Here is a 15510-nt window from a genome sequence, read left to right as displayed (position 1 = left end):
CTATGTAAATAAACTATCATGATTCATTCCAGCATTCATTGCATCTCGGGGGAAAACCCTTATGGGAGAGATCATAGCCATCCCAGGTCATGGCCTGGGATGGCCTGAATCCTTGGTATGGGGTTACTACTGCTCCTTAATCTGACTCACCAGAATGTGAAGCTTTTGTGCTAAGCTACACTTAAATAACAGTTCAATTGTTTGCCTTGGTGTATTTTTGTCAGTCTTTTCTAATGCTCTTTTATATCCTTCCAGGGGAGACTGTGATGTGTCCTCTGTACTAATCACATAAAGATATATATATATATATATATATATATATATATATAACCATTAGAAATACATAATACAGGTCTGTAAATGCACCACATTCTATCATTATCCTGCATGGCTTAATCTTTTTTTTCCAACAACAGCAACAAAAACAGCAATCCTCAGAATCAGCTGATCATGCAAACAACGTGCAATTACCGTAGTTAAATAGCATGTGGAGCCTTTATTGATTTATTTATTGCATCATTGGTAACACCTGTAGGCAAGTTCAGCTTTGTTTTCAGCATTCATTTACAGGGCGCCAGTTTGTGATATCATTAAGTGGCAATGGTCTTTCAATGGACAATGGTGGTCTGTTAGTTTTGCCAACAGTTTGGAGCCACTTCATAAAAAGCCATTCTGGTTGAAGCGTGTATATCAGGATCAAAACAGTGGACCAGATGTTAGTAACACCACATTTGGCACAATCTCCACTTGGCTTCCACTGACAAGAAAGAAAAGAGTAAATCAATTTAAATCAGTCAGACTTTTTTATTAAATCTCATATTTCATTCATACAGCAGAAACAGGCAATAACATAGAGAACAAAAGTACAGCTGAGGTTTAACAAAATCACTACAACAGCTGTAAAATTATTTCAGTCAAGAAAAAAAATCTCAAAATGTGTAAAATGAGCACAGAAAGCAACACACACAATGTGAAATACATTCTTCTCATGTTACCTGCAGGTAGAACAACTGTGCTCCTTTTACAAAAGTCATGAGACCAAGGCTGAGTGAAAAATAAAAGACAGTGCATGCATGTGCACAAACTGGATCCAGTGTCACGCAGACGTAGCTACATCATACACACACACATGCAGCACAGAGACTGGTAACTAAATCAAAATACTAAAAGGCAATCAAACAAACAGGGTGTCACACTCTTGCATGCTGGCTGTGGTGAAACCGTGCGTGTACGTTTGTGTTGTGATCTGAACAATCTCTGGATGACTGTTTTCCCCATGGGCACATCTGTGGGAAGTTAATCTTTTCCAGTAATGGTCCCTCCCACTTCAAAAAAAAAATTTAAAAATTAAATTGTCCAAAATCAACACAAAAGGATTACATTCATTTCCAATAGCAGATAAGGCAAATCTTCACAAAAGTTGCAGATGAAAAAAATGCCCCCTTTATTTAGTGTTTTCTTTTTTCGGCATCAGCTACTGTTTGTTGTATTTAATGGTTTCATGGAGGATGAAAATAATGGATTAAAGTAGCAGTTCTGCTCATGTCCAAACGTAACATAGGGGAACAACAAAGCCATCTGAGTCTTCAAATACTCCTCCGTCAGTGCGAGCTCACACTTAATGTGAGACTGAAAGCATAAAGACACATTATTATATTTTAAATATCTTCATCAGAGTACAGCGAAGGCTTAAAACATAGCAGAAACACATAAACAACATAATTTAAATGGAAGTCCTGAAACTTTGAAGTGCACAGCAATAAATAAAAACAACACCAAACTAAGAGGAATGTTAATCTGCACTTATTGTAACATTATCTCCACAGTGGGCATGAGTGTGTGATCTGAGGAGCACATGAATGGGAGCTTTTTTTGAATGTGTATTGTGAAGGAGTGTATTATTGTTTTTGTTGTTTGTTATTCTTATTATTATTACATATAATATCATGGCTTCTGTTGTGCCCGCTCACACACATGCTGCACGTGTCTGTGTGTGTTTCTTTTAACTGAGAAGCTCCAGGTATGTGACAGGCACTTTTCCTTTCTGGTTTCCTCTCTCTCCAATCAGCCAGTCAGAATCCATTCCCGGCACTGTGTAAACTGTGATGAGCTGTAAACACAGACAGATGATAGGTCAGGTTAAAATGTATATGACTCTCGCTCCAGTTTCGTAATTTCCATGGTTATCTGGCACCCGCTGAATCCATTTCCCTTCTTTTTCACAAGGAAAAAATGCAGCATGTACGCCAGAGTTAATATTTGTTAGGCTCCTTAGGAATATTTCAGTTCTTTGGGAGGTAAATGTGGAGTGGCCTGCGTCAAAGGTCAGTGCTGAAAACAAAAACAACTACCGGTATGCCATTGGCACATTTGTTTTATTTATGGAGGTTTTTTTTTACTGGAATATGTGTGTGAGATGTGCTGTTTACCCACTCACATGTGGTGTTGGCCCTCTTCAATGAGCCAAGTGAAAGCATGGGGCGCTAACCAGAAGCTCACAGTAATAATGGGGAAAATGTTGAATTAACATGGGGTAAGCTCCCTTAACAAGCAGGTTAATTTGCTTTAATATAACTAGTTTGCATGTTATGTTGCTGCTCAACAGGTTACTGAACAAACTGTTAGCTGAAACACTACTACTGAAAACACTTGACACCGTTTTACTCTTACACACACAAGCGCACCTTGAACCATCGGCATGCAGTCAATGAGGGATTAAATAAATAAAACCCCCCTCACCAACCACAGGCACAGTTCCTGCCAAAATTATCCTCCTAAATACAGCTCCTCTAACGTGTTCCTGTTTCCCTCCATCAACAAAAACAGGTCTTAATGTGAAAGTAATTTGTTGCTAAACTGAAATGAAGTTGGGCTAGCCGTAATAAACAAGAAAGAGACCTCAGTGTGGTCTTCCACTCACAGCTAAGCGTAATGTGAGGTCTATCTCTCAATCTGCCTTCTATCACATCAGGATCATTTAGGATCATTTTGAAACAAAGAAACATGCCTTTCAGGTTTACAATTGTTTGGTTATTTCTCTTTTAAACCACTTTACGGTTTGACATCTATGTATGGATCATTACAGTAAACACAGCAGCATGGCCGCTCAGAACCTCAGGTTTGAGTCTCTGAAATGTGTCTCAATATGCCCTGGAGCAGACCGGCTGAGGGCCTGAGAGCTGCTAGAAACGTAGACATTTACCACTTTAGCCTGGCACAATCAGTTTCATGCTCAACAGTCATTATTGTGGCTTACTTCATCAGCTAGAAGAGAAAGCTCGCTGGAGTCAGCAGCATCATAATCATAAAGGACTTTGGCCTTGCGTGTTCCTGTAGCTGGAGCCTGGACTTCCTCAATCTTCAGTGTGTCAGTCTCCACGGGACTGCCGACACAGTCAGATGCAGAGCTGGGCATCGCCACAGAGTGAGTGGAGCTCACTGCAAAGGCATTGGGGAGGCTGCGGGGGAGTGGGCAGATACAGCATCAGTATCAGCACACAGCTGGAACCACTTCATTTGTGATGAAACATGTAAAAATGCAGACAACACAACTGGAGTACAAATACATTTGCAGTAATATCCAGTTAGTTAGGGGGCTTTTAAGCCAAATGTTTAGGAAACTTAAGCTATTAAGCTGACTGCAAACAGAAGAGCACAGGTTTCATCAGTGAGTCAGTAGTAAACAATGCTTAATGCCACTATTACATACTCACATACGTTAGATTAGATTATAAATTAAATATATAGTATGTATGTAAAGAAATATGTGAACAAGAAAATCGTCATCATCACACAAAGGCCACACAGGCATGATATAGGTCATACTTACACATCAACATCACAACTGAAAGCATGAGACAGTGAAAATGATGGGGGCAAACAATTGTATGTCGTTTGTTATCCTTGTGTACACAAAGGAGAAAAACATTCTTCCAGTCTGTGTGACTTATGTCCCTCCCCTCCATGCATCATTTCCCATAAGCCTCTCACCTTGCAAGCTCTTTCTGTAGGTCCTGCATGTGCAGATGACACTGTTTGTAGTATGCTGCTTGGGCCTCCACAAACTCATGCAGGCAGCGCAAGTGATTCACCTTAAAATAAGGAAACAGCAGACAAAGGCTGATTCATTGATATTTCAGTCATTGTTGCAGGGAATCTGTAATTCAAACGCAACGCTGTGCTGCTGCCTCGTGCATACATGAATCACTCATCTTCTCTCATCTCCTGACCTGAAATATTTCATTATTTATAATCATATTAATGGGTCAATGTTTGGTAACAATGGGAGTTTTCAATACTTGTTTGGACCCGAGACATTACCACCAACTACTCCATGAAGATGGCATTTTTCAATCTGCTTATAACACATCTAACAATAGTACTATATGCAATCTGTAATATAAATTAATAACATGTTTACACTAAGACTGAGATGCTATTTTAATTACTAGGCTCCGCACAAACTATGCATTCAGAAGCAGAAGAAGTAGGTACGTGTTTTAAGTCATTTGTTGCATATTTTGTGCTTAGTTTATTTATGTTTAAAGTGTTTTATAATAATAATAATAATAATGCATTGGTCTTATATTGCGCTTTTCTGCTCTGTTGGGCAGGCACTCAAAGCGCTTACATTGAGATGCATTATTCTTTCACACCACATTGGTAAGCTACCAGTCCACATTGGTAAGCTACCAGTGGTAGCCACAGCTCCCCAGGGGGAGACTGACGGAGACGTGGCTGCCTACGGCCTCTCCGACCACCGCCGATTCATTCATACGCATTCATACACCAGTGAGTGCACTGGAGGCAATGCGGGTAAAGTGCCTTGCCCAAGGACACACAACAATGACTAGGGAGGAGCTGGGGTCGAACCGCCGACCTTCCGGTTATTGGACAACCCTGCTCACCACTGAGCCACTGCTGCCCATATTGTTTTATATGTGCTATAATCAGCACCTTGAGCCCTTCTTGTTTAAATTAAGGTTGAAGAAACTTCCTGTCCTAAGATTTGTAAGTGGTGGGGGGGTGTGCGGCTGACCTACATGTGTGCTACTGATGCCTTCCAAAAGTAACCGTGTCACTTCTGCTTGGCGATCAAACTCTGTCTGGGCCACACGGAGCTCATGTTCAGCCTGAAACAATAAAAACACTGTTACTAACATACAGTCCCCCGGAAATTCTTGTAACATGCATACTTAAATATACAATGGGTGGTAATAAATGTAGAGTGTAAAGATAAGTGAGTATAATAAAAAAAATGGAAAGTAATCTAAACGGAAGGGTGATTCAGCTGCTACACATGCCAGGAACGCACATATTTGATTTCATCAGTATGCTTATCAGACAGTGAAGGAGTGTGCTGTTAATTATCAACAGTTCAGTGTATTGGGAGCTGAAGTGACAGTGAGTAGAAGGATGTGACAAGGATGTGACCTGATCCTGGAAAGCAGAGACACAGCTATACTCACTTTCTCCACTTCCTCTGTCCAGAGCTGATGGATCAAGAGCCAAGGCAGAAAAGAAAAACTCAAGTCAGAGCATGACCATCACTATTGATGCACCATGTTGAACCACAGGAACAATGCATTTTTGATTTCTCCATGACTCAGCCAAACATACGTCTTCCGGTTACTAGACAACCCTGCTATACCACTGCGCCACTGTTGTCCCCAGAACATAGTGAGCACATGGGTATGCAGCCCAGAGGTGGATTATGTTACAAATTTCAGCCTTAAGACCAGGGTGTCAAAAATCACCTGAAGAACATTACCGAGGATAGGCTGTGTAACAGGTGTAATAAAACTTGTTACTTCATCTATAAAGAATTTAGGTTAGCTTAATCCAGCCTAAAGGATTTGTTTTGGTGCCTGCCATTTAACTGCCTTGGCTGCAGGTGTACTGGCATATGTGATATGACTCTTTGGTGTGGTGCAACAACTCCGGACACAACCCATCATAAGATCAATGACTAAGTTTAGATCAGTGGTCTAAATTTCATATTTCCTGTAATAAATAAAACACAGATTTTCTAGCTGTGTCACAATTTTATAACAAATACCGGTAATACATACAATATATATATATATATATATGTATATATGTATATATATATTTTTTTTATTTTATTTATTTTATTTTATTATGTGGTTCTTAAAAAATCGAACCTTTTTATATATATATATATATATATTTTTTATATATAAAAAGGTTCGATTTTTTGTATATATATATATATATATATATATATATATATATATATATATATATATATATATATATATATATATATATAAAAAGGTTCGATTTTTTTTAAGAACCACATAATAAAAATACATGACTCAAAGGTCTGAAATGAAGACTGACCTTGTAATCAGCATACTTACCAGACAGACACACCTCCTGTCAAACATTAAAGTACAACAGCACTATGTGACTGAAACGATTTTGATAAGCATTTAATAACAATTGTCAGCTTACCGCAGAGGCGCTGGCAGAAAGCACATAGTTGCGAGGTCTGGTCTCCTGAAAATCTGGTGCCATCTACAAAAGTAAAAGTTTGTGTGAGCATGTACCGCATACAAACATGGCATCCATACTCAAGCAAACACTATGCAGACACAGCAATTAGAAAAGCACAGCAGCACACTTTTTTCAGATTTGTTTATATTTTCCGGGTATGTGCTTCAAATCTGTCAGCAGGCTTCTGGGTTCAGGGGGCTAAAATTAATTTGTTGTGGCCACAGAAGCTACTATTGTGTTTTATGACCCAACAACACACTTTCAAATCAGGCGTGTCTGAGAGAAAGGTGTTGAGAGGTGATGCAACACAACAATATGTAAACAACTTGTCCAACACTGAAACCGGTGACTCATCTGTGCAATTCACTGACCTGACTAATGTTACTGATGTCATATGCTTGATGGCTTGCCAGTCGCACTTTGTCATGCACATGCTATCATGCAGTCTGCCTTTATCATTTTTTTTCATCATCACACTAACAACAAATGTTCTGATATAAGGCACACTTTAAATTATTGTTTAACAATTAAACGGTGTAAAAGGCTTCAAGGAAAGCAGAGGGCACACGCACATGTATAAGAAGTTCAACTTGTACTTCTAATTAATTGGTTCTAATTAACCAGGGCTACATGTTTTAATTGTTTTCTGGAGGTCAATGAGTAATCAGGCACCGAACTAGTAGTTGTCCTGAATGAGAAAATCCACTGCTTTGCTTTGTGTCCACCATTATTTGCTAGTTATTTCTCACCAGCAGTGACAGGGTGACACTGAATCTTCAATGAAAACAATCAAGAGAAAAAAAACAACCCAAGGTGGGCCTCATTCTAAACATACTAGTAAAAGTTTGTTATACTCACTTCCCCCTCGCACTGAAAAGGTTGTGAATATACACACAGTTAGTCATGGTTATTGCTGGCATCCCTTCCCAAGCAGGTAAACATTTCGAGGAAGGAAGGAAGAAGGATTGTGGGAATGGGGTAGGCGGTTGGGTGTCAGCTTTTGGTTAGAAGATATCATAGAACTCACCGCAGCCTTTGCTTCGGCCAACTTTGCCTTCTTCAGACGTGCTTTACAGGCGTCAAGGTCCAGGCGAAGATTCTCCAGAAGACGTCGCTCTCTCTATACAATGACATGGTCAGTGAGGACAGTTGGGCTAAAATTTAGAGCATCTGCCCCATTCAGTGCTGGGATGCTCTGCATCATGTGTTGGCATGTTAAAATCATGATACAAGAGTGAAATGGCCATGCTGACCGCCATCTATCTAACAGATAGACAGATATCTAACTATCAGCAATCTTCATTGACATCAGTGTCAATGACATTCTTACAATAGCAGAGGGGATGTAATGCTCCAGACTCACTGAAATGGTCCTCCAGTCGCCTTCCAGAAAGTTCCTGAGTGGTGTAAGATAGCTGATGGCTGATGTCTGGAGGAATTCCCTCTCAGCTGCTCCTAACCTTCTCTCATATTCACCCACGGTAAGCAAAGTGCTCCCTGAAAGGAGAAGATCAGACTCATTCAGCCCTAAATCCTTCCATTCAAACCACCAACCTTACAGTTTGTGGACATGAGCCACAACTAACCTGAAAAAGGGTTAATACAATAAATAAATGAAAATATAAATGTGAAGCAGTTCATGTGCTAGGGAAACACAGCCGATCCATTAGATCAATTTATTGGACTGAAACATAATGTACATTCAGCTGTACATATAACATTGAAATGACAGTCATCACTTTACTTTTCCAGACATTATTTACACTGTGAGCGCTGCATTTTAAAAACATGACTTATTATATGTCTAAAAATGTGTGGAGAGTTGTGTGCGTTGTTACTTAATTCTGTTTTTGCGTGGGTTATCTTATGGGTTTTGTGTATGTGTGAGCACCACTTTCCCATTCTGGCAGCAAACAGAATTTCCTTGCTTAATGCTGTGCCAGCTGTGTTAGTTTGCCCCTTATCATCTGTGTGCATGTCAGTAAAGATGGCAAACAATGTAAAAAATAGATTTTGCACCTATTGGGTCAAATGTTAAACCTGCTGTGAATAGAGAAGCTGGCTGTTGCAGTTATAGTGGAACACTGTCATCACCACATGACATCATAGAAACAACATCTTATAACAGGTAGTGTAATGTTGTATTATCAAATACTTGACAAACAATCCAGTTTTTCTGCAGTGCCCTTTGTAATTTGCATGGCCTTTTACCATCCTACACTGATCTGTACAATTTGTAAGTATCAATCCAATCCATCTGTAGCTATGTGCACAATCACTTATTTATTCTTCAGTTCTTTGTGCATCCAGAGAATGTGTCTGTATGACTTATACTTACTTACTAAGATTATACAGTTATTGATCAATAATCCATAAAGTCCAAACCCAAGTGAAGTATGTTAAGTACTTTAGTACTTGAGTGAATGTTTGACAGAAGTGTACAACCACACTGGTCAAAGAAAGCCAATAGTTACTGTGGGTATTAAAGCCACTTGGTTAGTGGGAGGGAAACACAAGCTCAGCTGCGACTGAAATTATGTCATCAATCTTCATCGATCAATCAACTTTGACATTTTTTGTCTTTTATGCCAGGTCAGTTATTTTTCATGGGAGCCAGGCCACATTGAGGTACAGGAGGGCCTGTTTCAGCCCACAGCCAGTACTTTACCCAGGTCTGTTTTATGCACTGGGAAAATGAAGTGTTCACATCAGGTGTTGTGATGTACACAGATGTACACAATTCACTGACACTAAACAAACATGGATAATTTAAAACTCTAAACAATCTCTGTGGAGGACTTCCAGGTGAAAGCTAAACCTACTGATTTATTGAGCTATGAATTTTCCCAGTGACATCTGTACAGACACCCTGATGACTGACACTGCGGCAGAGTGCAGATTAGTTCATTCGAGGCAGTATTGATCTCCACACAGGCGAGTATGCCTGATGTACAGGCTGACTGCCCTCTGGAGAACAGAGAGATCAGGGATGTTCATTACTAACATTTGTTTCTTTCATTATCTGTTGAGAACAAACAGAAAAGTTGAAAGACCTTTAAAGGAAAGATTTTGATTAGTTCATGAAGGTCTGACCAAATAAAAAAATATCCTTTTTGTGCTAATAAATGCTAATATTAAATTAAGCCACCATCTGCCAACTTAAGTCTAAGGTGCTTCTTGCAGACTCACCGTATGGGGCGCCAAGTCCAAATTCTTTTGCTGCATCCTGCATATATTGACCCAACAGCTCCGAATTGGTGACCCTGGATGGCGCCTTTATATCCAACTTTTCATAGAGAAATTCCTCAATTCTAGCACCTGCAGAGAGGAAGGAAGGAAGTTTAATTTGTGACGCAGCTAGAAAACAAAAACAACCCCTCACACTGATTAAATGAAAAGTATACCCAAAAATAATCACCCTGCCAATAGAAACCCTGAGGACAGCACAGACACAAACAACCTGAACACCTAAGAAGGCAGACAGCCAATTTCAGAGCAGACGTTGAAAAACACATATAGTAGCAGAGCGAGTTATGTGTGTGCATAAGTGTCTGCTGGATGAGAGTAAAGTCTTCATACACAGTAAGCCAGTGTGGCCTTCAGACTTATACATGACAAATGTGTATTATGACACTTGTCAGCCCCCTTGTGGCCAAACACTAACATAACACTGTATGCATTGCAGTTTTTTTTTTTTTAATTTTGCAGATTTACCTCCTCATTGAAATAAATATTTAACAACTGGTGCCAAATGTTGGTTTGGCACCAGTTGTTAAATATTTATTTATTATACAGCATATTTTTTGTTGTGAGATCATTATCTGCAACAACACTTGGTGTGTTGTAAGAAAGAAAGAAAGAAAGAAAGAAAGAAAGAAAGAAAGAAAGAAAGAAAGAAAGAAAGAAAGATGAATATTTCCCTTTTCAATGCAGTGTAAAAAATTAAACAAAACATAAAAAAATTTACAGTGCAAAAAAGTAATATAGTGTATCTAAAATATGCATTCATTGTCTGGGCACTGCAGGTTACCCAGTGTGATGACACTGAAATCATTTTTGGGTGTAGTGATTATTTAATCAGTACATGAGAGGCTCTTTTCTCCAACTGTAGTGTCTGTAAATAAAAAGTAACTTTTGCAGAAAAACACAGGGGGACAAAATAACACGAATACCTTGAAATAACTATGGAGTCACCAACGTGTCTCACAAAATCAGAGAAGACTCAGAAATTCCCACCATGTACAAACGGAATTGAAAGGTTTTCTGTTATTTTGTCCACAGTAAACAAACACCACATATTATACTCAGATATGTCTTAAAATTGCACCAAAAACTGCCACAGCCTCAATATTAGAAGCTTGGACCAAACAACCACCTACCCACACACACACACAAGCTCCACAAATTACCCAAGTTATCTACCTGTTAGGCTTGGATGGTGTTCTTGTTTTCATGCATGCTATTTTTCTTTTAGAACAAACCTATTATTACTACATGTGACGAGCAAGTGTATTTATAATCCTTATAATGACCATAACACCACCCAAGCCTAATCCTTTATGTTGAATATCACCAAGGGTTAAGTCTAAAACCGATCCTAAAACTACATGTTTTCCACAAGTACAAAGAGGTATTAAATTAAACATTAAACAAACTCAAGTTTGGCAAATACAGTACATAATGATACAAGTGGCTTGATCCACTGAGGCTTACAATGCCTACTTAATAATTTATTGTTATTGTTATTACTTGTGGAAGACGTTGAAAACTGCAGCCTACAATCTTCTGTCTCACAGAAGTATTTTGATTTAAACACCACAAGCACACACATCACTTCACAATGTCACACATTACTATAAAGCTGGAGAAATGAAGATAGCACTTCAACATGAGGAATAATTGAGCACAATGAGCATGAACTGTGTGTAAATGGTAAAAATGATGAGAATGCTGCTTGGGATTAGCCTCTGTCCCACAGGCCTTCAGAATATCTTTATCATTCTTACCTAAGGAGTGAATCCTATCTACCAACTACTACAACTCCCACGAGGCTTTAGTGACACACATGACACAGAACTTGTATCTCTATATATTTATATGCTTACATAGAATATACAGTGCAAACCTTAAGAGACATCCAATTAATTCTGCATGTAAAAGCTGACACATTAAAGCCAGCTGCTGACCTCTGTAGTTTCAGGTTTGACCTGTAAATAAGACTTTGTGCTGAGAGCTGAAAGGAGAATGCTCATTAGACATTGTCTGAAGAAGGAAGGAGAGAGAGATGTCAAACCTTGTTACATGGCTTTGCTAAATACTTGCTACCCATTGGTCAAAAAGTCAATTTCTGAAAATATTCTGATCACTGAGGAGGATCAGGTCCAATTCACAGAACAGTTTCAGAAACATTCACTGTATCTTTTTGTTGATCCAAGCTGCTCACTGTGAAAGCAGGGAAGGGGAGTCTCTATCTCATTCAGCCTGGTCCTGACATGGATAACGTAACACTGACAAAGGCTAACAATCCCACTGGAAGCCACACCAGTCTGCTTTTGAGAGAATAGAGAGAATATTTCCAATATTAACGTCAAGCTTTAAAGCACAAGAATGATCAAATAAAAAACACAGTCGGACTGAGGCCAGTGGAACAGAGGTTAAATTAAAGGGGCAGGAGTTGGTAAACACCTATTTGGCAATTTTCTACAGCTGATCTCCACACCAGAGGATCGTTTGCCAATTTAGTCCTACTACTAAAGGTTTCTACAGCAGGGCACTCAGAGTACGGAGGCAGAATACTCACCAGTATGATCAACTGTGGCATGGAGGATCAAAAAGTCACAAGTTAGAGCCCCCTATGTCCATGTTCCATCCCTCTAAACCTGTGAGTAACACTAATGTACACTGACATCCTGCACAGTGTTTCACTACTAACTGATATTTGTTTAAAAAAAAGAATTAATAATTTGTTGCTTTAGTGTTTTCATCATACCAGTGGTGTTTTATGGAGACCCTGAGTGATGCACACACATACTTCTGCACTGCTTTGTTATATCCATACATCAAAATAGCCTTTACATTTCCACATCATAGTGATTGCATTTGCTTTGATCCATGCAGAAAGACCGAGCTGTTGGTTGACACTGGTTATGACTACCACATAAATCTGTGCACTCACTGCTGTATTTACACAGATCACCAGCTCTGTCACTGACTACTGCTGACACCGACTATGGCTGTCATTATGACTGCAGACTGGAATAACACAGCTGTCATGATTATAGCTCTATAATGACACCTTAGGTGGTACGCTGTGTTTTAGCAGCACATCTATTGATAGATAGAGTGATGGCAGCACATAGAACCACAACAGTAGCCAAAGTCTAACCAATAGAGATTAGCCTTTCAAAATGAGTAATTATGTTTGTCAGTGTGTTATAGCTGCACTTTACAACGCACCAGCTGTTTGCATGCCTCAGATTGAATGGCGACACTTGAAAGATAACGCAAAAATCTTCTTCCTTCTCCTGATCGAATGTTGGTGACAGCATAAGTGCAGAACAGAGTGCAACAACAAAGGCACCAAAGAAGACTGGCAGCTAGTAAACATGGCTGTAACGATGCACAATTAGCTTTGTAAATGTTTTATGAGGAGGGAAATACATTCAACACATCTGTTGGATATCAGGCACACACACACCGAAAGCACACATAACCGTAGTTTGCAACACCAGCGAGGCCTGCTAAGCAATGGATACATTATCCTCCTCAGATGCAGACAAATGTTTTTTTTCTCCAGCATTAAGTGTCCTGCAGACATATTTGGGACAAGACACAAGTATCTATAGATGAATGAGACATTGTGTGATTTATCTGCTGGCAGGTCATGTATAAAACTGAACTGAGAATGAACATCTGATGTTAAAGTGAATGTATTTGTGTTGAGTAAATGTATTTCAGTTATTAGTACAATTAACGATAACTGATCATGACAAATTTAACAAGGTGCTGAGCTTACTATATATTTACGCATACACCATCATCAACAACATCAACAACACATAAAACACTCACAGCACAACCAAACACAGAACCATGGTGCGAGTACTCACAACACAACCAAAATGGAATGTGATACAAATGCTCACAACAAAACAGAATGTTTCCAGGGACACCAATGGGTGAGAGACCTGCTGGGACCCAATTGTTATTAATCCCTTGTAGTATTAATGAAGTCTAATACTCATCCGTGGTGATGAAAACAAGACGTATTTTAACATTCTGGATAAATCATCCATTTTATACTGTCTTTATTACCAGCATATCCCATACAGATCCATTCCTTATAAGTTCCCTGAAAATATTTCTGTTGTGTTGTGAGTCCTGCTTGTGAATTTTTGCACCATGTTTCTGTCTATTTGTATTAAGGTTCTGAAGTGCTGGTGTTGTCACATTGAGAAGGATGCTGGTATTTTGTCTATTTTATGCACTTTCATATCTTTACATGCAATACTTTCCGCACAATTTTGAGTCAATGTGCATGTGCACATTCAAATATTAATACTGGTGTAAATGACTGCTGATACTGGTGGTAGCTATGTTAAGGACTGTGTTTAATTATACATTTAACATCATGCTAATGTCTTTCTTCTACCGTAGTTAATCTAAATTGGTACATTTCTTGTTTCACATTAGAAAGGTCATGTGTAATAATATGTCTTTTTTAAATTAAATCGCTATTTTCTATTTAGTGTATATTTATATAGGCAGTTAATGATTATTTTATGTTGCCTAGTTCAACTTTTAAAACCAAAACAAGAATGAACCTAGATGTATTTCTGCCTGAATATGACACAATACTCCAGAATATCCCTTCCACCTCTAATTATATTGATGTCATACTTGGGTTGGGCTGCAGCAGGACCTCAGTCTGTCTGTACATTTTCTCCGTCCAGTTTTTGGTGCAGTCTGCGCGGCTCATCAGGTTCTCAAAGTGAGCGTCCAACTCGGTCTTCTCCGCCTGGCCCAACTTCTCCCCTGTGTACTAAGACAGGAGACACAGAAAACACAAACTCTCATTGATGAACTGCTGCATTATAACACGCCTGACCCAGCCTGCTGCTCTGGGTTTTAATCAATAAATAAAAAACAGTGATCAACGTGATGCCGTGACGTCATGGAGGGTCCGGTTCGCGACCTGCACTCTTGTCATCCCTTTTACGTCCCATCTCCTTTGTCACTGTAAAAACTTGTCCAAATGACTAAAAGTTGCCCGTGCTAACAACATCTGATAGCATTTTAAGCAAAAATAATCATTTGAATATACATGAGAATGCTAGGTTAGCTTGAGCTAAAAGATAATGTTACTCTTGGGGCTAACAGCAGAATTTAGAAAGTCCTGTGTTCAACTACATGACCAACACGTAGCTGAATATCAAGAAATTATCTCTACAACCTTTATAATTAACAACACACTGGTTAAAGCAGTAAGATACGGGTGGAGATAGCTACTACTGTACCACAGCGGTAGTATCATTAGTAACAGCTGGCTGTCAAAGTGAAAGGAGGGGACAACAGCCAAACCATGACACTGCAGCTCTAACACGAGAATTTCATTACCTGGACAGCTCGGGTGAAAAATAATCCAGCACCGGACGCTAATTTCTTCACGTTAAAATCCATGGTATCTGCTAGCTAGTGAATAAACACGAAGTAAAGTAACGCCACACAGGCTGCTATAGATGTTGTGGCACACGCCAAAAGTCACGTGACCCCCTCGCGGAGGAGGCCCGGTTACGTCGAGAGCATCGCTCAACAGTTCGAAAAATCAAACTCGTTGTATTGTGTTTTTATCATGTAACAACACGTGTAGAATAGCGGCGGCGTTTCACTTTTTTTTACTTAAAGGAGATGTTTTTTTTTTATTTCAATATGTCTGTCTAAAGCACTTCAGAAACTTGGCCAGCAGATGTCCCCATTTTAAACGTAACGAAT

At 39.2% G+C, this 15510-nt stretch overlaps 1 protein-coding gene across 2 annotated transcripts; it reads right to left on the bottom strand.

Annotated features, from left to right (window-relative positions):
- Positions 1–849: 849 nt before the first annotated feature.
- On the bottom strand, positions 850–15292 carry LOC114441767 (endophilin-B2-like). 2 transcript variants are annotated; one of them, XM_028414841.1, is made up of 12 exons: positions 15136–15292; positions 14419–14560; positions 9709–9837; positions 7883–8016; positions 7547–7639; positions 7378–7389; positions 6478–6540; positions 5469–5492; positions 5043–5132; positions 3991–4091; positions 3257–3458; positions 850–2110 (listed from the first exon to the last, which is right to left on the bottom strand). In XM_028414841.1, exons 1-12 carry the CDS (start codon positions 15196–15198, stop codon positions 2003–2005), a joined length of 1161 nt encoding a protein of 386 aa, XP_028270642.1. In that variant the 5' UTR covers positions 15199–15292; the 3' UTR covers positions 850–2002. The 2 variants fall into 2 exon arrangements, with proteins under 2 accessions (XP_028270642.1, XP_028270643.1); XM_028414842.1 differs by lacking the exon at positions 7378–7389.
- Positions 15293–15510: the final 218 nt, after the last annotated feature.

Source organism: Parambassis ranga, chromosome 9, assembly GCF_900634625.1.
Source record: "Parambassis ranga chromosome 9, fParRan2.1, whole genome shotgun sequence".
NCBI classification, from domain to species: Eukaryota; Metazoa; Chordata; class Actinopteri; family Ambassidae; genus Parambassis; species Parambassis ranga.
This window is presented reverse-complemented; position numbering and strand designations above follow the sequence as displayed.

Bases quoted from the DNA above. Each gene is read 5' to 3' on its own strand.
- LOC114441767 (XM_028414841.1), bottom strand. From the start codon at position 15,198: ATGGATTTTAACGTGAAGAAATTAGCGTCCGGTGCTGGATTATTTTTC. The intron at 9,838-14,418 runs GTATGACATCAA...TCCTCTCTGCAG, and splicing joins CCTGCTGCAGCCCAACCCAA to GTGCTAGAATTGAGGAATTT. The intron at 4,092-5,042 runs GTAGGTCAGCCG...CCTTATTTTAAG, and splicing joins AAGGCATCAGTAGCACACAT to GTGAATCACTTGCGCTGCCT.